The sequence below is a fragment of the Aquarana catesbeiana genome, linkage group LG03 (assembly GCF_042186555.1).
Source record: "Aquarana catesbeiana isolate 2022-GZ linkage group LG03, ASM4218655v1, whole genome shotgun sequence".
In the NCBI taxonomy this organism is placed as follows: Eukaryota; Metazoa; Chordata; class Amphibia; order Anura; family Ranidae; genus Aquarana; species Aquarana catesbeiana.
In genome coordinates this window covers 311874875-311898199 of record NC_133326.1, presented here as the reverse complement: position 1 = coordinate 311898199, position 23325 = coordinate 311874875, and the positions used below count along the sequence as shown (strand labels likewise).

Below are 23325 nucleotides of genomic sequence, written 5' to 3'. Positions count from 1 at the left end.
TAATAATAAGCAATAAAGATTAAGCCTTTATTACAAGTTGTTTGTATGAAAAAAAAAAAACATTTACAAAAATACCTTTTCATGATCTGTTTGCCAATTGGTGTAGATCCAGTAAAGCCAAGTTTGCGAATATCTGGGTGCTCAGACAATCGCTGTCCTACCAAACCACCTATAACAAGAAAAATAAATGAATCTCTTAAGTCAAAGAGTGGCTAATTGATTAAAATTATTTAAAATCAAAAAGCAGTACATGCATTTTAAATATTAAATACAGAGGTATGCAAATACGTGTCCTTAGCTCAATGTTTCTCAACTCCAGTCCTCAAGGCGCCCCAACAGGTCATGTTTTCAGAATTTCCCTCAGAAGAACCAGCTGTGGTAGTTACTAAAGGCAGTGAAACTGATCAAATCCCCTGTGCAAAATAATGGAAATCCTAAAAACATGATTTGTTGGGGTGCCTTGAGAACTGGAGTTGAGAAACACTGCCTTAGCTAAGCCGCTTCATTATTTATTCCATGCCGCAATAGCCGGACTAGGTACACCAATAGCAAACTTTAACATTCATGAGCTGTTTTAGTCTTTTTAAATATGCAACTTTCAGGAATCCTGCCATGAACATGAGATACAAAAAAGGCGAAAACAGTATTTTTTGATAAAAAATGTATAAATTCATTATGACACAGAATATTTTATTAAACCAAATGTGATCTATTAAGGGTTTAGATCTAATTTAAGCTTCTAAAAAGTGTATACATAAAATGTGTAAAACAGTCTATAAAAAGCCTTGTGATCAGTGAAGAAACAATATGTCACAATGCGTATGTACCATGTGAACAAATAGGGGGAGTGTCATTTCTGTTCATAAGTCACTTTTAAAAAAATGCTAGGCTATAAGAAATTCATAAAGATTGATTTTGCAAAATAGTCAATGGAGTAGGATCTGTTGAACTTAAAGACCTTTTCGCATAATATGGAATGTCTCATTTTTATTTCGAGTAACATGACATCTCAGGGCTCTTTCTTGAATTTGAAATAATTTTATGAAAAAAAACGGAAAATAACAGTGTTATGAATTGAAATTTTAAAATATTACCTGACCCTGGCAGGATATTGATGACTCCTTTGGGTACACCTGCTTTTACAGACAACTCAGCAAATTTTAAAGCTGTAAGAGGAGTAACCTAAATAAAAGGTAATATAAATGTCACAAGAACATAACCACAAAAAATAGATTATGCTGAAATGCATGAAAACTATATACTGTCTTTAAAAGGAAGCTAGATCAGATCATAATGTAGATAATTTGGAATCCCCCCAATTATGTCACATTTACTGTGTAGCAGTAATAATCTCCATCAAATTATGAGGTAACTTATTCATATTACATTTGTTTATATTAAAGCTGGCCATATGCATCATCTGTGCACTGAATTGTATTTTCCTTAACAATATGTGCATACACATGTAATCTATTGCAGTGTGTAATGATCAGTAATTTATAGCTTTGGACTAAATCAAGAGAAACAATAGGGATTGTCTGGAAAAATCTGTCTCTGTCAGCCAAATCCCCACTACCCCACATTTGGTTAATAAGGGGTGTCTGCACCCCAAAGGCATTGATATTGCAATTTTTATCACAATTTGAAAAAATCTGATAGGATATCGCAGTCTGAAAAAATGTTATTGCATAAGTAAGAGGAAATCTCTACAAAGTGAGAGTATTAAAAGTCTGATATGCACCCCAAAATCTCATAGAAAACCTTCCCAGAACAATGTGGGCTATTAAAGGTCATGTATGTGTGATGGTCAGATGTCCATAAACACTTGGCCATATAGTGCGATATTTACAGAAAGCAACAAAGCGAACATATGTCACAGTGTTTATTTTAGCAGTCAGTATCCAGAAACTGCAACTCAGTGATGTAGCTTCCTAAAAAATATCCTCAACCAGCTGTTGGGATGCCAATGGTCATGTGTATTTGGAGAATTGTGATAAAAAAAAAAAATGTACCTGTGCAGGTTTCAAAACAAGTGTATTCCCTGCAGCCAGACATGCTGCACTCTTCCATGCGAGCATCATCAAGGGATAGTTCCAAGGAATAACAATAGCACAGACACTGTGGAAAGAACATAACTCATCTAGATTAGATGTTGAACCAAACCAGAACTGAAAACCATCTTTCAGAAAGATGGAAATAGTGTTGATTAGTTTTAAATTGGTTAATGTTCAGAAATAACATATGTTCATATTGCTAAGGGTGATGTCAGAATGATCCTCTTGCTGGATCAGCATGGAACAGGATTACAATGAGCAGGTTACCTATAACATCAATCGTTTACCATGTCAGTGTTCAGCTCTGTTCTAAGGCCTCATACACATGGGACTGCTCAACACCACACAGGATTCAGCAAGTGTTATAACAATCTTTGAGCAGATTTCTTCAACCCTTTAAATTGCTCTTCATCTCCAGTCTGGGAATTCTGAATTAGGGCTCATTTACACTTGTTTCGGCTTCAACACACATTAAGGGCTAGTTTGTACTTGCTTCAAAACAAGGCTTCGGATACGCTTTGTTAAAGCTCTCTCAATGCTAGTCAAAGCCCCTGTCACTAAATAAAATGGTTAGCTTACAGTCCTGTTTACACAGGCTTTGCTTCGGTTTGCTTCAAAAATTATACCCCATGTAGCTTCAGTGGTGCTTCAAAGCCTCTTTAAAGCCTCCATAGAAGTCTATGGCAAAGCTCGCTTGAAGCCCCACTGAAGCCCCACCAAAGCCTCATTGAAGCCCCACCGAAGCCTCATCAAAGCCCCACAAAACTTCACCAAAGCCTCATCGAAGCTCCAGCACAGGCCCCACTGAAGCCCTATGAAGCATCACCAAAGCCTCATCGAAGCCCCACAAAGCTTCACCAAAGCCTCATCGAAGCCCCACCAAAACCCCACTGAAGCCCCACAGAAGCCTCATTGAAGCACCAAGCAAAAGCCTGTGTAAACAGGACTGTAAGCTAACCATTTTATTTAGTGACAGGTGCTTTGACCGTCATTCAGAGAGCTTTAACAAAGCGTGTCCGAAGCCATGTTTTGAAGCAAGTGTAAACTAGCCCTTATTATTATTATTCGGCGTGCTGGATATAGCGTTAAACAATCTTTAAGTAAGCTTCAGTGATAAATAAAACTTACTGAACACTTATTTAAAGCTACATCCAGCACCGCTAGATGTGAGCTGAAGGGTTCTTAACCACTTGCCGCCTGCCATATAGCAGAATGATGGTGGCAAAGTGGTTGTGATATCCTGACCGGACGTCATATGATGTGATCAGGATAACACAGCCGGCGTGCACCCACGGGTCGGAGGTGCTGTGTGTCAGTTTGACACACCGTAACTCTGATCATGGTATGGAGCCTCTGACAGATGATTCTTACCACATGATCAGCTGTGACCAAACACAGCTGATCATCGCGTGAACCAGGAAGTGCCGGTAAACGATCGGCAGCTCTCCCTGTCCGCGTGAACCGGGGAAAGCCGTTTACCGGCACTTCCTGGTTCACGCGATGATCGGCAACTCTCCCTGTCGGGGGGGGGGGGGGGTCTCTGCTGATAATCAGCACATTGAGTATCAGCACAGCCCCCATCAAAAGGTGCCCATTAACTGCCAATCAGTGCCCAACACCTGTCAGCCTGTTCCCATAATAAACATCTGTCAGTGCCCACAACAGTGCCGATCAGTGCCCAAAAAAGTGCCAATCAGTGCCCTATCAGTAATGCTTGTCCGTGCCCCATCTACGTGCCAATCAGTACCACTCAGTAATGCCTGTCAGTAGCTCATCAGTGCGGCCTATCCAGTGCCATCTATCAGTGCCCATCAGTGCCGCCTATTAGTGCCGCCTATCAGTCCCCATGGGTTTCTTTTTTTTTTAATTGTCGCTCTTTTTTTGTTTATAGCACAAAAATTTAAAAAACGCAGAGGTGATCAAATACCACCAAAAGAAAGCTCTATTTGTGGGAAGAAAATGATAAAAACATAGTTTGGGTACAGTGTAGCATGACCGCGCAATTGTCATTCAAAGTGCGACAGCGCTCAAAGCTACAAATTGTCCTGGGCAGGAAGGGGGGAAGTGCCCGGTATGGAAGTGGTTAAAGGACATCAAGCAAGCTTGCCAAATGCTTCTCAAACTAGTGTTTAAAAGCCATATATGGAAATAGAAATATGGAGAATGTAATTACTGACTTGTATTTGAAGGTACAAATTTCAAGACTGGCTTCCCCTATCATTCATTCACTACCTTGAACGTCATCGAACCAGAAGAAGCATTTTGCACTTCCCAACACTTCACTGGCTGTTTTGCTTTTTCCAGGTCAGTGACTCAGTAAAAAGTAAGTGAATGACAGCCGTGGAACTTGTTCCTAGAACAGAATTTAGCAGTGGCAGCTCCTATATTACCTCTCCCACAGGTTTCCTTTAGGCCCAGTTTCCACTATTGCAACCCCAATTTTTTGCCGCGACTTAAAGCAATGCCTGTGTATTCTTGAGGTCTATGGACCTAAGTAGTGCAGGGACTACTTTGAAGTCGCACAGATATGAACGGTACTCATTGGAAATCATGGGGTACGACTTGTCATGTGACTTTTCAGTCCCAAGTCGCCTGAAAAGTCGCTCTAGTGGAAACTGAGCCTTAGAGATGTGTACATATCATTAGTACAGGTTTAAATACTCACCCTAGTGGCTCCTTTTTAGTAAATGTTAAATTGCGATTTGGACGTGCTTGGTTTATTGGAATTGTAGATCCCTAATAAAAAAAAAAAGAACTTTTTAAAATTATTCTCATATTCACCAGCAATACATTTTTCTGTAGTGGCTTGAAGCCCTGAATTAATAACATTTCCATGGATGAAATTAGGCAGAGTCTTGAATAATTAGCAGATATACAGTATGTAACCTATTGCAAGAGTGACATTTAAGAATAAGAAAAAAATGATAATATATTATATTATATTATATTATATATATATATATATATATATATATATATATATATATATATATATATATATATATATATATATATATATATATATATATATATATATATATATATATATACATACACACAGTGTATATGGTTACCATAGAGTGTCCCTTCAACTCTGTTAAAGAGGGCCTCTTCTGCATCTTCCTTAGGCCAGCCATACAGGAAGCAAATTTCTTTGTGTATGACTGGCATAGCGCTGACAGAGGAATCCCTCCTGCTGGGCCATTGCGTTCTCCCGACGGGGGGTTGCTAGCAATAATCACAGGTAAAACCCAGCATGCTGGTTGTACTCTGGCACTCTGCAGGACCAGACTGTCAAAATGACAGCAGTGTTCTGCAGATTACACTGGGCATGGCTCTCTTATGCCCTGTACACACGGTCGGATTTTCCGACGGAAAATGTGTGATAGGACCTTGTTGTCGGAAATTCCGACCGTGTGTAGGCCCCATCACACATTTTCCATCGGATTTTCCGACACACAAAGTTTGAGGGCTTGCTATAAAATTTTCCGACAACAAAATCCGTTGTCAGAAACTCCGATCGTGTGTACACAAATCCAACGCACAAAGTGCCACGCATGCTCAGAATAAATAAAGAGATGAAAGCTATTGGCTACTGCCCCGTTTATAGTCCAGACGTACGCGTTTTACGTCACTGTGTTCAGAATGATCGGATTTTCCGACAACTTTGTGTGACCGTGTGTATGCAAGACAAGTTTGAGCCAACATCCGTCGGAAAAAATCCTAGGATTTTGTTGTCGGAATGTCTCGTTCAATGTCCGACCGTGTGTACGGGGCATTACTGTGATCAGCAAAGCTCCACTGTCAGTGTGACATCAACCCCTAAATGCATCAGCTGTGCTAACAGCTCAGTCCTGCTCTTCATTTGCTTATAAATGATGGTTGCAGCTGTGTTATTCATCCACAAAATACTATAATGTGTAAAAAAAAATGTTTTTAAATAAATGCAAAACCTCTTATGAGCGATTGGGTAACCATAATTACTGTAGCTTCAGAAACACCTGAGTAGTTTTCTTCCTTTGGCAGTATTTTTTTTCCTGAATTTTTAAACATTTAAAATTTGCATTTGTTTGTTTTTTGTAACGATGCATTGAAAAATTGTACCAGTAACATATTCTTAATGCCTTCATAAAAGGATTACATGGTAGATATGTCGTAGCTATAAGCTTTGGTTTCCAGATGGAAGAACAAATATTGGTCATGATAATCTTAGAAAACCTGACTGTTTCACTGTGTTCATTTTTAATAAATCATACCATTTTAGGCATGCTGCAACATCCCCCTCCCTTCTTCGGTTTTCAATTAACCAACAGAGGATAACCCTAGGACCGGCAGAGAGCAGCTGTGATTTATACATAATGTGCTGGCCCGGCCACTGCATATGTGGTTATACAAGCTCTATTGGTCTCTGAAAGAGACATTTTCCCCCCTAGGCGCTAGAAAACGTTTTCCCACCACTGTCTGTCAGGTAAACTATATGGACATGCTTGTTCAAGGTTAATGACAGCCCTGGAGCAGGAACCAATAAAAACAAGTCAACAAACAACCACTTACTGTATATTTCCATCCCTACAATTTCCTTTTAAGACAAGTTGTTTTGTATTCACTCTTTTACTGGCTTCATTTTTTTACTTAGCCAATCATCCCTTTCACTGCCAAGTGTTAAATTCCATTCTGCACTTCTCATAACGAAACAAATTAATTTTCCATTTTTTTCACATCTGAATAATTGTATAATTTTGCTGTTACTCACTGTCTATTTATTAGTGTCACGATGGCATGATGTTGGTCTGTGCTTCCTTTGGATCTGATGGCTGTGTCTGCTTATTTTTTAAATAAAAATTATTAAGGCCCCTTTCACACGGGCGCTCCGATCAGGTCCGCCTGTCTGTTTTTCAGGCGGACCTAATTGGATGCTCCATTAACTCCTATGGAGCGGCGGATGTCAGCGGTGACATGTCTGCTAAGATCCGCCGATATCCGATCCTGTCCGTTAAATCCAGATGGATGGAAACCCTATTTTCCATACGTCTGGAGCATCGTATCGTATAGGATCGGATGAAAACGAACAGACGTTCCATTTTCATCCAATATCCCCATAGAGGACAGCGGGGCTTTGACAGGTCCGTCTCCACACAGTAAGCGAAGACGGACCTGCCATCCACCTGTTCAGTGGGGATCATATCGATCCCCTTCTGAGCAAGCGGAATCCGTACTACAGACAAGCCCCTGTAAAAGGACCCTAATAGTTTATTTTTTAAATAAAATGTATTAAAGTGGTAGTAAAGTCATTCTGTGTATCTTTTAAAGGTAAGTCTATAATAAGGCTTACCTGTAGGTACTGTAAATCTCTCCTAAACATGTACTATTTAGGAGAGATTTACTTCTGTATAATCTGGTGACATCAATGGCACATGTGCCCTAAAGAAACAGCAGGGGTACACTGTTCCTTCAGAGTTTTGTGCCGCGTCCAGGACTCCCATGTACATGTGATGGAGTGATGTCATCACGGCTCAACCAGACGGCCGAGCCTAAGAACTCAGAAGTAAGACCGGGTGAAGATGGAAGCCCTGTCAGCAGAGACAGCGCGGTGCTGGAGGGCTTCGTTTTAAGGTAAGTATTTCATAATGTGCTAGTGTGCGGTGCATACTAGCACATTATGGCATTGCCCTGCAGGGGAAAAGTTTACTACCACTTTATTGCTTTATTCTTTAAAAAGTTGTAAAAGTGAAAAAAAAACGCACCTATACTTTTAATGTGAATCTTTTACCAACAAATTATTACACTTTCACATACACAAGCTAGACATCCCACAGGCTAGCCAAGTTTATTAGAGCAGTGATAATACTGTAACTAAACAGAGTATAGGTAACCAAATAAGTATGTTCTTGCCTGAATTTTGTCACACCATCCAGCGAAGTACCTGAAGGTCTGCACAGACATCCCCACATGCGTTTTCAGTGCCAGTGTGTAGACAGCTCCTGAGTCTAATGCTTCAATAGTTGCCAGCTCTTCTTGATGTTCTTCCATAAGATCTGCAAGTCTTAAATGGAAGTTCCAGCTTATACCTTGCTGTTTGCAAACAATAAAAAGGCCCCAGAACTACCATATTGTAATTTATGCTGCTTAAAGAGGTTGTAAACCTCAGTCATCAAATCCGAAAAAACCACATATATCTGTAGCGTTTACTTGTCTATCTCCATAGCTCTGAGTGTCATTTCTTTCTGGTGCTCCCTTCCTCTGTTATCAGTCCCTTCTGACATGTTATCCCGACACCAGAGATAAAATGGTGAAGTGGAGGGAGCTCAGCACACAGCTTGTCTATTCACAACACAGCTCTGCATTGTTTCTTCATTCCTGTGCTGTGTGTGAAGGGAGGTGTGTTCTTTTCCTCCAATCAGCTCTCACACACCATACAAGAGCTCTAACTGCTGCTCCCTGCCCCTTACTCTGTGCTCCTGACAGATGAAGAAGGATTTTATCTAAATTGAGCACTTTTGAAGGGATGTAGAGAAGAGAAGACAGCAGGATTTGTTTTATCTCTGTGTATCATCTGAGACTATTCACTTCACTGAGTATATGGGAGTGTTTACAACCACTTTAAGTAATCAAGTCAATTTGCAACAAAATAAGATGCCTTGCACACCATGAACACTTTTGTTATTGTTATTAGCTGCTTCTGCATTCTGATGAACTATTTCCAACCCAGTTCCTTATTCAGAGTAGAGGTATGGGTTCTAAAGTAACATAACTCACCAAAGATTTTAAGGCCTGTAAAAGGTCACATGTCTGAGTATAGTAATAAAAAACAAAAGAATTGCCATCATCTGTGCAATTCTACATACCACTATACAAGAAAGTTGAGTGATCTTGTACAGTGCAGGTTTAATGCAAATGTGTTCATGTGTAATGAGGAGATTGATGTAAATGTGAAGAAATACATTATTATAGTTACTGTTTGTTTATACTGTATAGTGACAACATATTCCATAGAACTTTACAATTTTGTGAAAAAACAAAGTAAACAAGCACACGTTGTTGCTAGCATAGACAATTAAACAAATAGACTGGGTGATCTACTTATGAACACACAATATGAAGTTGACAATCTAGCCATACACTGCACCAGTCGTTGGATTCCTGGCAACACCACCTGTTCCGACAAACTTGATTGAAAAATTAAAGATGCTACAATAAAAATTAATATGCTAAGTGGAAAATCTGCAGCTGAACAGTGACTGCATCCAATCAGATCGGGTAATTAGACAGCCGCTGGTGCTGTGGCTGTCTGACTATAATGGCTGGCAGGGGTGATTGCTCCATCCACACAAGTAAGGCTGTTCACATCTTTGCGTTCTGCCCGCGATTCGCAATATCGGCAAATCGCGGGACGCCCCTGCGCTCCCCCTGCGTTGCCTGTCAATTTCAATAGCACCCTGTACGAGGCGTGATTTTCCTGTGTTTCGTCGGTTGACAATCGCGCAAACAGAATCCTGGGACGCCTGTCGCCCAAAAGAAGTACATGAGCTTCTTTTGGGAGCGACGGGCGTCCCGCAATTCTATTTGCACGATTTTACCACAATTGTCATCCCCATACGCCAAGATGTGAACGGGGCCTTAGTGTGGATGGGGGGAGTCAAATGACTTTTCATGTGATTTATAAAACATGAAATGTGTGTTTAAACCAGAATATCTGGTGAAAACCCAAGCATACTTTGGGAGCACAAACTTCATGCATACAAGCAACAATGCTAAAAGCTTTTTTATCTTCTGCTCTCTATGGGCTCATGTAAATCATTTTTAACTGTAATTTTCAAATCTCACAATACTGAATTTTTTCAAATTAAATGATGTTCCTTGGTGTCTTGGCTTTACAAACTGGGCCTTATGCAGCATTTTGCACACATGACTTACCTGTATAATATTCTCCCTCTGTCTCTTGCATTCATTTTTCCCCACTCTCCATTTTCAAAGGCATCTTTTGCTGCAGCCACAGCTTTATCTACATCAGCTACAGAGCAATATGAGACTTTGCATAGCACCTGCGGGCAGACATAATTCCAAATGTTATTTTTTCAAGTCCTAAACAAATATGCTACACTGCAATTTTCAAAACTCTTGGGGATTCCAGAGGGAAAATCGCCCCTCAAACCTTGCCTTTACCCAAAACCATTTTCCCCATGAATGTATAAAAACTCCATTTAAAATTACACAAGTGGGAAAATGTTAACTATAAATTGAGAAAAACACTGTGTGGTTTTCTCATCAGTTTTCATGCATGTATGGTGTGAACGAGCCTCACTTTAAAGAGTGTCAATCTTTCCCATCTTATAAAGCAGTCACACTTACCGATCCATCGGTTGGATTAATAGTGTCATACATTTTCCCACTGTCAGCATCCAAAAACTGTCCATTTATAAAACATTGGTATGGCATCTTCACAGTCATGTTGTTCACATTTAATGTAGCCTGTCATTTAAAAACAATATGTAAATTATTCAAGAAAGTTAGGTAAAGGGTCAATCAACAATAATATGTATTTGTAAGCAACAATTTCTGTGTTTGTATTCTAATCCCATGCATATACAGTATATTGCTAAAGCCAAAATAATTACAGTGATCGGACATGTTACAATCTGGTTGTACAATCATTTCTTTTTTTAATTTTTCAAAACCTTTAGATAGGAGAGCAAACCTAAACAAGCCATTCATTTTGTATTCAACTGCACAGGTCCTTACACTACAAGGTAGTCCAAGAGAATGTACAGACTGTGTAGTGCGGGCATGTTCAAAGTCTGGCCCCCCCGTGCCAATTGTGCCTGAGTTCCGGTTTCAAATGGCCCCGCTGATAATTTGGCTATATATATCTTTTGTGGCCCCCAATGAATCCCAGAGCGCCACAAAAGATATATATCAATATTTATTGGCATATAACATGCACCTTTTCCCCCTGAAAATCAAGGGGAAATTGTGTGTGCATGTTATACGCAGATTCCTGCGGTCTCTGAGTGGAAAGAGGGGGCGGGCACCGTCGGATTACACAGAGTGGCGATCTCCTGTGTTTCCTAGCGATCAGTCACACACAGTCCCGCCTCCTGGCCCAGGAATGGACCACTGTTCTGTCTATCACAGGCAGGACTATGTGTGACTGATTGTCGGGTACACAGGCGATCGTGGCGCTGTGTAATCTGGCACTGACGAGGCTGCAGATGAGCAAGGATGTGCAGGCTGCATTAATTTGCAATGGTGAGGCTGCATTAATGGGCAATGGAGAGGCTGCTGATGGGCACTGTGCTGGCTGCATTAATTGGCAATGGTGAGGCTGCATTAATGGGCAATGGAGAGGCTGCTGATGGGCACTGTGCTGTCTGCAATAATTGACAATGGTGAGGCTGCATTATTGGGCAATGGAGAAGCTGCTGATGGGCACTGTGCAGGCTGCATTAATTGGCAATGGTGAGGCTGCTGATGGGCAATGTGCAGGCTGCATTTATTGGCAATGGTGAGGCTGCTGATGGGCAATGTGTAGGCTGCATTAATGGGCAATGGAGAGGCTGCTGATGGGCACTGTGCAGACTGCACTGATGGGCACTGGTGAGGCTGCAGATGGGCACTGATCAGGCTGCATTGATGGGCTGTGACCCTTATTTTGCTTCAAAGTTCTTTATTTAAAATGTTTTTTTTTTCCTGAAACTTCCCTCTTAAAATGAAGGTGCGTGGTATACGCCTGTGCGTGTTATACGCCGATAAATACGGTATATCCAAATAACATGCCCCAGCTCATCCTTAGTCCTGAGCCGCGCTCGGGGATTTGTTGGGGGCCACAAAATATATATATATATATATATATATATATATATATATATATATATATATATATATATATATACACAAATAACACGCCCAAGCTCATCTCTTCACCACACACAGCCACAAAGGCAAGACAATTGTTGTTGGGCAGTTTATTAGTGCTCGGACGAACACACTTAGACCAAATTTTAATGGTTCAAAGAACCAGGCAAAATGGTCGGCCCTCACGCATGTTCACTTCATCAAATCTGGCCTTTTTTTAAAAAAGTTTGGACACCCCTGGTATAGTGTATGACAGCCTTTCCCATCTTTTTTATTATGGAGGAACTCTTGCAATAATGTTCAGTACTCTACTAAAAATTATTTTATATTCAAACTGTGGTACATACGCCACACCACATTAGTGAGAGGTGGTCTCCTTAGGCTGGCGGTCATTGAAAAGAATGACCCTTATATTGGTGGTCATTGGAAAGCATGCCCCTTACGTTGGCGGTCATTGGTAAGAATGGTTCTTACATTGTTGGTACGTGGACAGAATGCTCTCCTTTAGAGGCAGCTAACATGAACATTAGTGCAAGTGGTTAGCTAACAAACTAGAGAAGGCGCTCTACTGGTCCCATGCCCTTGGCTCTACCAAGTGGCATTGGTGCCAGAACTATGCAGGCATCCCCAGGTCAGAATTTAACCGACTACTTCTTAAAGAACCACTAACAATCTCTGGAGGAATACTAGGGTTCACATAGGTACACATTGAGTCACTAATCTGGTATAAACATGCAGATTAAAAAGTAAGAGAGACATCAGATGTCCAAGTCAGTGCCTCAGAAGGTATTAACGCCATTGGATTAGTATGACTTCTAGGCAACCACTCAGCATTGGCAGCCTTCGTGTTTCTCCCAGTACAAATTAAAGTGAAACTAAAGAAGGGACATACTAAGGCTGATTTTCTAAAGGAGTTGAGAGTTTTTATCTTTGTGTGAATATTCACTTCAATAATCCAATCATGTGAAAAGCAAATTCCTATTCACTTTAAATACCCAATCATGTACAGATGTTTTTTACATGATCGAATAATTGAAGTGAATATTCACATAATTTTTTTAGGTAAGATTCTCAACTCCTTTAGGTAAATCAGCCCTAGTATATCTCTTCTGGGAAAGAAAACTTCCTACTTGCAATTTTTAGTTCCTTGGCAAAGTTTCTCTTAAGGCATCTTGCACGCTGCAGCTTGAAAAAGCTCAGTACATTGTTCTTCTTTATTTATTTGAAATGCAGCCCATTGTTTACAATGTGCCACATGCACTGTATATTCTTGAGTAAAAAAAAAAAAAAAAAAAAAATGTGCATATGAGCATGAATATTAATGAATTTTCCCTAGAAATGTATTGTACATGCAAATGCGCAAATGCAAATATATGCACATAAATGAATATGCACAAAACAAATGCCTGAAATTACGTCCAAAAAAGCAGATGCTCAAACATCAGTACCGTATGCAAGAGGCCTAAAGTAGATCGAAATCCAGTCACTTAAATCTCAAAGCTTTATCATGGTAAGGTAATTCAAAAGTTGTTTTCAAACTTTTTCAATCTGCTGCTTTCATTAGAATAATACCTATTGATCCTTCCATGAAGCTCTGTATTTAGGTACTTATGTTATACGAGTGACAACTGTCTCCCAAAATGCTGACTGACTTTGTTACCCTTTCACACCCTTTAATGAGAAGGAGGCTACAAGCGGCTGTGCTAATGCACCATGTGCAGACATGGGCCACTGCTGATACCATCATTAATGTGTATTTCTACCTTTGCAGCCAAATTGGGATAATACCTACTATATTTGTTATATGCCCCCATTTTTAAAGCATAACTTACACAAAACATGTTATAATTGCAGCTTACCTTTTTAGATGTTGTATTCCGGAACCTGCAGCAAGAAAAAATCCTAGGTAGGTTTCTTTGTTTATGAGAGGGCTGGGCAGCTGTTTTCCATAATAATCCCTGTCTGTACTGCGCAGGGAGATTGTCATTATCCATTGAATAGATTTGAACAAAGTGGGGTTGATTTACTGAAACTGGAGAGTGCAAAATATGGTGAACCTGTGCATGGTAGCCAATCAGCTTCTAATTTTAGCTTATTCAATTACGCTTTGACTAAAACATAGAAGCCAATTGGTTTCTATGCAAAGTGCCCCCAGATTTTGCACTCTCCAGTCTTAGTAAATCAACCCCTGTCTGTCCTAATAAAGGGGTAAAGATGTACAGGATGGGCTTCTTGCATTGTATGTTAACGCTGACAGACTTGGGACAGGCTCACTCTAACATTTAAAAGAAAAACTTGCAGTCAGCCATGACACCTCCTCCTGAGAAACCTCTAAAAGTAAGAATTTTTTTTTTTAATTCTTTCAAAGATGTTCATTCTTTATTCTGAAATGGTCACATCACATCCAACAAATATATAGTGTTTCCCAGTGAGGGAGTGAACACATCATATACAAACAGTGTAAGGCAGGATATAAATTACAGTATAGGTAACCGGTACACATAAGTAACCCAAAAGTCATACAGGTTGTAATTGGTGTAAAAGAAAAAGGTAAGAATTACTGTATTTATTGGCGTATAACACTCACTTTTTCACCATGAAAATCGGGTGCAAATAGTGCATGCGTGTTATACGCCAATACTTCAGTTTTAGCTGCCTCGCAGGGGACAGGGAGGGGGGCAGGACGAGCACCGTCAGATTACATACAGTGAGAATCTCCTGTTTACTTGGCGGCCTCTGTAATAGGAATTCCCGTCTCCAGTGCCGCCATTGGACCACTGTTCTGTCTATCATAGGAGATTCTCACTGTATGTAATCTGTCGGCGCTCGTCCCGCCCCCCTTCCTGTCCCCTCTGGGCTGCAGATGGGCATCGATCAGGCTGCACTGTTGGCAATGATGAGGCTGCATTGATGTCGACTGATGAGGCTGCATTGATGGCACTTGTGAGGCTGCAGATGAGCACTGACCCTTATTTTACTTCAAAGTTCCTTATTTAAAATTTAAGTTTTTTTCCTGAAACTTCCCTCTTAAAATGAATGTGCGTGTTATACACCGATAAATACGGTATTTTTTAAAAAATAGGCATCCTTTGTAAATGGGAACACATAACAAACATAAACTGGGCTTTTCTCAAATCTGACTGCAAAAGTGAAAGTACACACCCAGTTGTGTGACAATAGCGAATGGGTCTTGAGACCCATTTGCTGATTGGCTGAAAGGAGAAGCGATCTATTGGCCTAGGAAACCAACGCCGTGATGCTGAGGAGGAGACACAGGGGAAACCACCTCTTGTCGCTAGGAGGGAAGCACCGCCTGCATCATAGATGGGGTAAGAGCGGAGCTGGTAACCGAAAAAAACTGGGTAACCAAAAAAATATACCACCAACTGCCACTGCTGAGATGTAAAGATGCATATGAAAAGGTGAAAACAGTGTTTTATATAAAAAAAAGGCACTGTCAATTGTTAATTGTTTTAATACACAGTGCTTTAGCAAACTAAATGTAATTTAGTTAAAGCGGAGTTCCACCCAAAAGTGCAACTTCCACTGATTTGTCTCCCCCCCCCCCCCCAGGTGCCACATTTGGCACCTTTCAGGGGGAGAAGATACCTGCCTTTGACAGGTATCCTGCTCCCACTTCCAGGAGTCCGGCAGCGGCCCATGGCGTCACCGTCCGGGCCAGTAGGAGAGAGGAGCGGAGCCTCACGCATGCGCAGTAGGGCTCCTGGTGTGAAGCCGTGAGGCTACACTGCCGGGTTCCCTCACCCGCAATGGTGGCGGCATGCACCCAACAGCTTATGGAAACAGCTGCGGTGCCGTCATCGCTGGACTCCAGGACAGGTAAGTGTCCGATTATTAAAAGCCAGCAGCTGCAGTATGTGTAGCTGCTGGCTTTTAATTTTTGCAGTGGTGGGCGGAACACCGCTTTAAGGTAGATTTTAGGGCTACTTTATTATTTACTAAACAGCCTTTTACATTTTTTTTCTGCTTAAAAAATATTAGTAAAATAGAGTACAGGACAAGGTTACTTGTTGATAATAATGTTGGAAAAGCTCTGCAGAGCGCAATCGTTTACCAATGGTTTGGAAGGGCTATGAGGACAGACTAAGTTTTCTCTCTAGGTTCAGCTAAGGTAACATTTCTTTAAAAGCTGAACATCAGGCAAGCCGCCAAAGGCACAGCTGATGTGCTTAGATCGGAACTGTCCTAAAGTCTATGCAAACTCTAACAATAAGTTTCTCCTTTTTGCTCTCTTTTGGTCTGTTAAATATACCACTGAAAGCATTTTATTATATCTGTTTCACAAGTGCAAAAAAAAAAAATATCTGTTCATCCAGCCAGAATACTTGAAAGCTTTAAAGTAAAAGTAATTCGAGCAGCTAAAGAGACGCTGGATTACTTTTACAGGCGTTGGAAGGGGGTCTCCCGCCGTTGCCTATACTGGGCTCTCCAGTGCGAGCGGAGAGCCTTGTAAGGATGCGACCGACAGCATCCGATTTCTGTGACACAATGAGAGGAACGAATGTTGTTCCTCCCACTGTGTGATGTCAGAAACTAGAAGCAACAAGGATTTTGTCACTTCTGGCTTTGGTAAATGGCTTGTGAAAGCATCAGAACAAACTGATCTTGATTTGATCTGATGCTTTGGAGGCCAGAGAAGAGGTCTGGGGTCTAATAGACCCCAGATCTCTCCATTAAGAGGACCTGTCACAGCCCATGCTATCACAAGGGATGTTGTTCATTCCTTAGGGTCTCAGCGGACGCATTCTCCGCTGACATCTGCCTGCCCATATAAGTCAATGGGTGGCCCGCTCGGATCCACCTGAAAAACAGACAGGCCTATCGCGTGAAAGGGGCCTTAGGATAACAATAAAAGTGATAAAAAAATGAAAGTTACGGCGTAAAAACATTTTTTAAATAAACAAAATAATTTTTTAAATTTTAAACTGCACCCATTACCACACGCATATGTAAACAGGGATCGTGCCACACATGTGAGGTATGTGACAAACGTCAGAGCGAGAGCAATAATTCTTGTGGCAGGCCTTCTGCGTAATCTAAATCTGTAAAGGCTCAACCTGTAAAGGCTTTTAAAGGGTCACCTATGGAGATTTTTATAGGTGCCACAGTACGCAATTTTAAACCGTGATATGTTTGGTACCTATTTACTCGGCATAACGTCATCTTTAAAATTTAACCAAACAATCAGGTAGCATACTGTGTTTTTGTGCATTAAAATTCATTAAAGTGTATCTTTTCTCAAGTATTGTGTGACATAAAAATATGCAACACCCACCGTTTTATTCTCTAGAGCCTCTGCTTAAAATATAAATATAGATAGATAGATAGATAGATAGATAGATAGATAGATAGATAGATAGATAGATAGATAGATAGACCGATAGATAGACAGATAGATAGACAGATAGATAGACAGATAGATAGACAGATAGATAGACAGATAGATAGACAGATATACAGTGGGGACGGAAAGTATTCAGACCCCTTACATTTTTCACTCTTTATTATATTGCAGCCATTTGCTAAAATCATTTAAGTTCATTTTTTTCCTCATTGCTGTACACGCAGCACCCCATATTGACAGAAAAACACAGTATTGTTGACATTTTTGCAGATTTATTAAAAAAGAAAAACTGAAATATCACATGGTCCTAAGTATTCAGACCCTTTGCTGTGACGCTCATATATTTAACTCAGGTGCTGTCCATTTCTTCTGATCATCCTTGAGATGGTTCTACACCTTCATTTGAGTCCAGCTGTGTTTGATTATACTGATTGGACTTAATTAGGAAAGCCACACACCTGTCTATATAAGACCTTACAGCTCACAGTGCATGTCAGAGCAAATGAGAATCATGAGGTCAAAGGAACTGCCTGAAGAGCTCGGAGACAGAATTGTGGCAAGGCACAGATCTGGCCAAGGTTACAAAAAAATTTCTGCTGCATTTAAGGTTCCTTAGAGCACAGTGGCCTCCATAATATTTAAATGGAAGATGTTTGGGACGACCAGAACCCTTCCTAGAGCTGGCCGTCCGGCCAAACTGAGCTATCGGGGGAGAAGAGCCTTGGTGAGAGAGGTAATGAAGAACCCAAAGATCACTGTGGCTGAGCTCCAGAGATGCAGTCCGGAGATGGGAGAAAGTTGTAGAAAGTCAAAAATCACTGCAGCCCTCCACCAGTTGGGGCTTTATGGCAGAGTCACCCGATGGAAGCTTCTCCTCAGTGCCACATGAAAGCCCGCATGGAGTTTGCTAAAAAACACCTGAAGGACTCCAAGATGGTGAGAAATAAGAGTCTCTGGTCTGACGAGACCAAGATAGAACTTTTTGGCCTTAATTCTAAGCAGTATGTGTGGAGAAAACCAGGCACTGCTCATCACCTGTCCAATACAGTCCCAACAATGAAGCATGGTGGTGGCAGCATCATGCTGTGGGGGTGTTTTTCAGCTGCAGGGACAGGACGACTGGTTGCAATTGAGGGAAAGATGAATGCGGCCAAGTACAGGGATATCCTGGATGAAAACCTTCTCCAGAGTGCTCAGGACCTCAGACCGGGCCGAAGGTTTACCTTCCAACAAGAAAATGACCCTAAGCACACAGCTAAAATAACGAAGGAGTGGCTTCACAACAACTCCGTGAATGGCCCAGCCAGAGCCCTGACCTAAACCCAATTGAGATCTCTGGAGAGACCTAAAAATGGCTGTCCACCAACGTTTACCATTCAACCTGACAGAACTGGAGAGGATCTGCAAGGAGGAATGGCAGAGAATCCCCAAATTCAGGTGTGAAAAACTTATTGCATCTTTCCCAAAAAGACTCATGGCTGTATTAGATCAAAAGGGTGCTTCTACTAAATACTGAGCAAAGGGTCTGAATACTTAGGACCATGTGATATTTCAGTTTTTCTTTTTTAATAAATCTGCAAAAATGTCAACAATTCTGTGTTTTTCTGTCAATATGGGGTGCTGTGTGTACATTAATGAGGAAAAAAAAATGAACTTAAATGATTTAAGCAAATGGCTGCAATATAGCAAAGAGTGAAAATGTATGGGGGTCTGAATACTTTCCATCCCAACTGTGTGTGTGGGTGTGTGTATGTATGTATATATATATATAAATAAAATGTTTGGGGGTTTTAAGTAGCTTTCTAGCAAAAAAATTATATTAGTATATAGATACTTATAGGCGAGAAGTCAGAATTGCCCTGGACTGAAACTGGTTAACTGCCCAAAGATTTGTATTTCATTTAAGTCAGCCAGGCTCACACTGCTCCCCCACCCCATTTCAGCATGTTCACTGTCAGCCTGAGAGGTGGCTAGTCAGGGGTGGCCCGTCAATTAAGGGCGCACGGGCGTTGCCCCCCCATCCATGCATCCGGACCCTGGCAGGACACTGGGCGCATGAATTCCAACAGGAGGGCCTTTTTTTGAAGCACTGATTAGAGCCAAAGGCTCTAATAGGCTTCAAAATAGGGAGGGCTAGGGGCGCAGAGAATGCGCTCACAGCCCACCCAGGTATGTTACAATAGCGAATGAATATTCTCTATTGTAACACTGATCCTCCTCTTGGCCAATCAGGAAGCCGGTCTGAAAACCGTCACCCGATTGGCTGAAAGGATAGGCAATCCTATTGGACGCCTAGGAGGAGGGGAGGAGACGCACAGCCACCGTGATGGAGGAAAGGGACAAAGGAGCAGCTGCCCTAGATGGGGTAAGTGCCGGACTGACCGGCAGATGGGGGAGGGGTGGTTGTTTGCCACCCCCCCCCAAAAAAAAACAAAACAAAACACCAGCCGCCACCGTATCTAGTGCAATGTTTCTCAACCTTTTCTCTGTCAAGGCACCATTTAAAATGTATGGATCGTTTCGAGGCACCCCATTCAAAAATGTGAAAGCAATTCTAATAGTTTTACATAATGCAGCAACATCCACAAGACCAAGTAGGGCACCCAACACCAGAGGTGATTTATTCTTCCAAAGCAAATGCACTTTTGCAAACTGGTACTGACTAGTATCCCAATGTTTTTCTTCTCCCTCAGTTTTTCTATATCACTCAGCTAAGAGCCCTTGCACACTGGGGCAGGTTGCAGGCGCTATTGCGCTAATAATAGCGCCTGCAAACCGCCCCGAAAGTGCCGCTGCTGTCATCCCAGTGTGCAAGCCCCGAGGGCTTGCACACTGGAGCGATGCGCTGGCAGGACGGTAAAAAAAGTCCTGCCAGCAGCATCTTCGGAGCGGTGAAGGAGCGGAGTGTATACCGCTCCTTTACCGCTCCTGCCCATTGAAATCAATGGGACGGCGCGGCTATACCGCCGGCAATGCGCCTCTGCAGAGGCGCTTTGCGGTGGTATTTAACCCTTTCTCGGCCGCTAGCGGGGGGTAAAACCGCCCCGCTAGCGGCCGCATACCGACGGTAAAACGCCGCTAATAATAGCGGCGTTTTACCGCCGACGCCGCCCCCCGCCCCAGTGTGCAAGGGCTCTAATGTATAAGGTTGTAATAGTGCACAATGAAAACCTGTAACTTAGTGTGACTAAAAAGGTAGCCCGAATCCACACACCGGCTTGTATACAATTTTTAGGTATTTTGCCAAGGCACCCCTGAAGAAACCTCAAGAAAAAGGCTGGTCAAGTGCTCTAAGTGTCTAGTGCTGGTCCTTACTTTTTCAGTCTGAGAGGCTCAAATAAAAACAAAGTGGGACACTTGCACTAGTTACATTTAAAGTGTTACTAAACCCAGGACCCTGCATTTACTATATCTGGTCTCCCACAGTATACAGAAAATACATGAACAGAAAATGCAATTATTTTAGTAAATATAAACTGCTAAATACCAGTGTCCAGCTGAGCACTGGTTAAAGCTTGTAGGAGGAGTCTTCATTCTCCTCTGACTGTCCGATGAGGCTCCAGGACCCCTGACCTTTTGTCTGGACAGTGCTGATTGGCCCTGTGCCGATCACATGCACCCTCCCGAAAAAAAAAAAAAAAAAAACTCTCTAGCAATACACACCAAACTGAGAATGTGCGGAGTGCTTCCTCTGTATTATCCACAGATGGATTGGGGACTGTGGAAGAAGGGGAAGATCAGAGAAGACAGGATCAAACAGTCTTTTTACACAATGCAGTGGATTAATCCATTCCACATTGAGTATAACAAGCATGCTTTACTGCAAATACAGACTGATTTTACTGTTGTAGGTTTAGTAACACTTTAACAATTAAATGTTTTAATTAATACATAACTGAACTAGTTCTTTTTTTATATCTCCCTGGAGTTCAGCTTTAAGTCATCTTGCCATGTCTGGCTATGATCTTAAATAAGTAAAGTTAGCAGGTGGCAGGCAGCCAGAGGGCTGTGGCTGTTTACTGTTCTACTTACGCCAAGAGTATGACGCAATTAGCCGTACAGGCTAAGCTATCGGATTTCTCCCTACTTTTTGCACTCACTGTCCACTATTCCCTCTACAAAAGTTCTTTAACAAGGATTCCCAAGTAACTACCAAAAACAAAATGTCCTGGACCATTTAGTGATATTATTTGCACTTTTTGTTGTTGTTGTTGTTTAGACAGTTGATAGATTTCAGGAAGAGTTCCGACATTGAAAGATGAAAAACAAAACAAAAAAATGACAGTTCCTAAAAAACAGTCTCTCTCTTCAGGTTGAAGGTCGGTGTCAATGGGCTTTTGTTTGTGTCAGAACAGCTTCTTTCTCCATACAAGTCTATGAGAATAAGCAGGTTGGGTAGACCTGTCAATAAATTCTGAAAGATCTCAAAAGCATCTCAAATTGATGTAAAAAACATGTTCATCGACACAGTCCAAAGCCCACTGACACAGGATCTAAAACAGCTATGTAGCTTGGGGAACACTGATAGAACCAAAGACTGGCTGTATTGAAACCACAAGGCACCATAAGCTCATACATGCTTTTATGTTTCCTTTTTTCTTCTACAAATTGATTTTCAGCACTCACATATTCTATAACTAGCTCTTCTTTATCTTCTCCTCTGAATTTTCTCACAACCATCTGCATGAAGTCTTGAAATGTAGTGGCCATATAGACATCTTCATTCTGTACTTCTAACCCACCACATTTCTGTTTGATCTCCTCAACCAACCTGTGAAAGTACATGATTCAGAGTGGAAAAGATATAATGACATATAAAAGTTACCCTCAGCTGCCCTTCCTTAAATACTATCTGTCCCTAAGGCAAGGGCATTTGGACTGCAGTCCCTATTTAAAGTGACCGTGTTGCTTAAATAAATCTTTATAATAACTGTCCCCTGCAAAGAAGACATAGGGGTTGATTTACTAAAGGCAAATAGGCTGTTCACTTTGCACAGGAAGTTGCAATGTGCAAGGGAATTAGCCCCAGAGCTTAGTGAATGGGGTGAAGTTTTACTTTGCAAAGAATATCCAATCAGTGGAAAGGAAAAAAAAAATACAGCATTTTTGCTTGCAAATAATTAGATGATGGAAGTCAGCTTCATCTCATTCACTAAGCTCTGGGGCAAATTTGCTTGAAAAGTGAACAGGCTATTTGCCTTTATTAGATCAATCCCTTAGAATATTTACCTCTCCTGTTGCCAACACTGCCAGTCCCAGCAATATTGAAAATTCTTCAGAATCTGATACTGTCAGTGGTGCCCCCCCCCCCCCCCCCCCCCATGTCATTACAGAAGAGTAGTGATGCAGGGGCTAGAAGATCAGTTATGGGGGCAGTAGGAAACAAGGAACCCAACTTTTACCAGAAGTGTTGTATTCTGCAGATCATCAGTGTTTGCTTTTATCGATTGAGTTACACACTGAAGTAAGCTGTGGACCACTTGCACATGTAGGTACTACTTTTACTCCCTCTGTTCACAATTGAGAGCAACGTTTTGGTCATCTCCATGTACCAGCTACATATACTGATCATCCCCCACAGCTACTACCCTTTGTTCCACTTGACCCTCCCTTCTAGATTGTAAGTTCTAATGAGCAGGGCCCTCTGATTCCTCCTGTATTGATTTGTATTGTAAGTGTACTGTCTGCCCTCATGTTGTAAAGCACTGCGCAAACTGTTGGCGCTATATAAATCCTGTATAATAATAATAATAATAATAATAATAATAATTAACTGGGACTGGGGGCACTATAATTATCTGCTTCTGAGAGATCAGGAAGCTATTCAAAACACCATTGTCATCACAACAGTCTCAGAAGCTAACACCAGTGTGTAAATCACTTCTGTGGTTTAACTCGCCATACAACCTCTACTACATCTATATAGATCAGACCAAAATAAGGGACAAATGAGGAGGAATGAGGGACAGATGGACACTGCCCCAAATCAGGGACAGTCCCTCGAAATCAGGGACAGTTGGGAGCTATGCCTCTATTGTCTGCTAATCACTGTGG

General features: G+C 41.4%; 1 protein-coding gene across 1 annotated transcript in view; it reads right to left on the bottom strand.

The window, feature by feature from the left end:
* The window catches only part of ALDH1L2 (aldehyde dehydrogenase 1 family member L2), a 101381-nt gene that overhangs the window by 37149 nt on the left and 40907 nt on the right, over nt 1–23325 (bottom strand). Inside the window, exons 10-17 of the mRNA XM_073620283.1 lie at nt 21898–22042; nt 10404–10523; nt 9969–10096; nt 7947–8097; nt 4720–4790; nt 2013–2118; nt 1095–1182; nt 76–169 (exon numbers count right to left, since the gene is read on the bottom strand). Of these exons, the coding sequence (XP_073476384.1) occupies nt 76–169; nt 1095–1182; nt 2013–2118; nt 4720–4790; nt 7947–8097; nt 9969–10096; nt 10404–10523; nt 21898–22042 (903 nt within the window). The remainder of the gene's footprint in view (nt 1–75; nt 170–1094; nt 1183–2012; nt 2119–4719; nt 4791–7946; nt 8098–9968; nt 10097–10403; nt 10524–21897; nt 22043–23325) is intronic.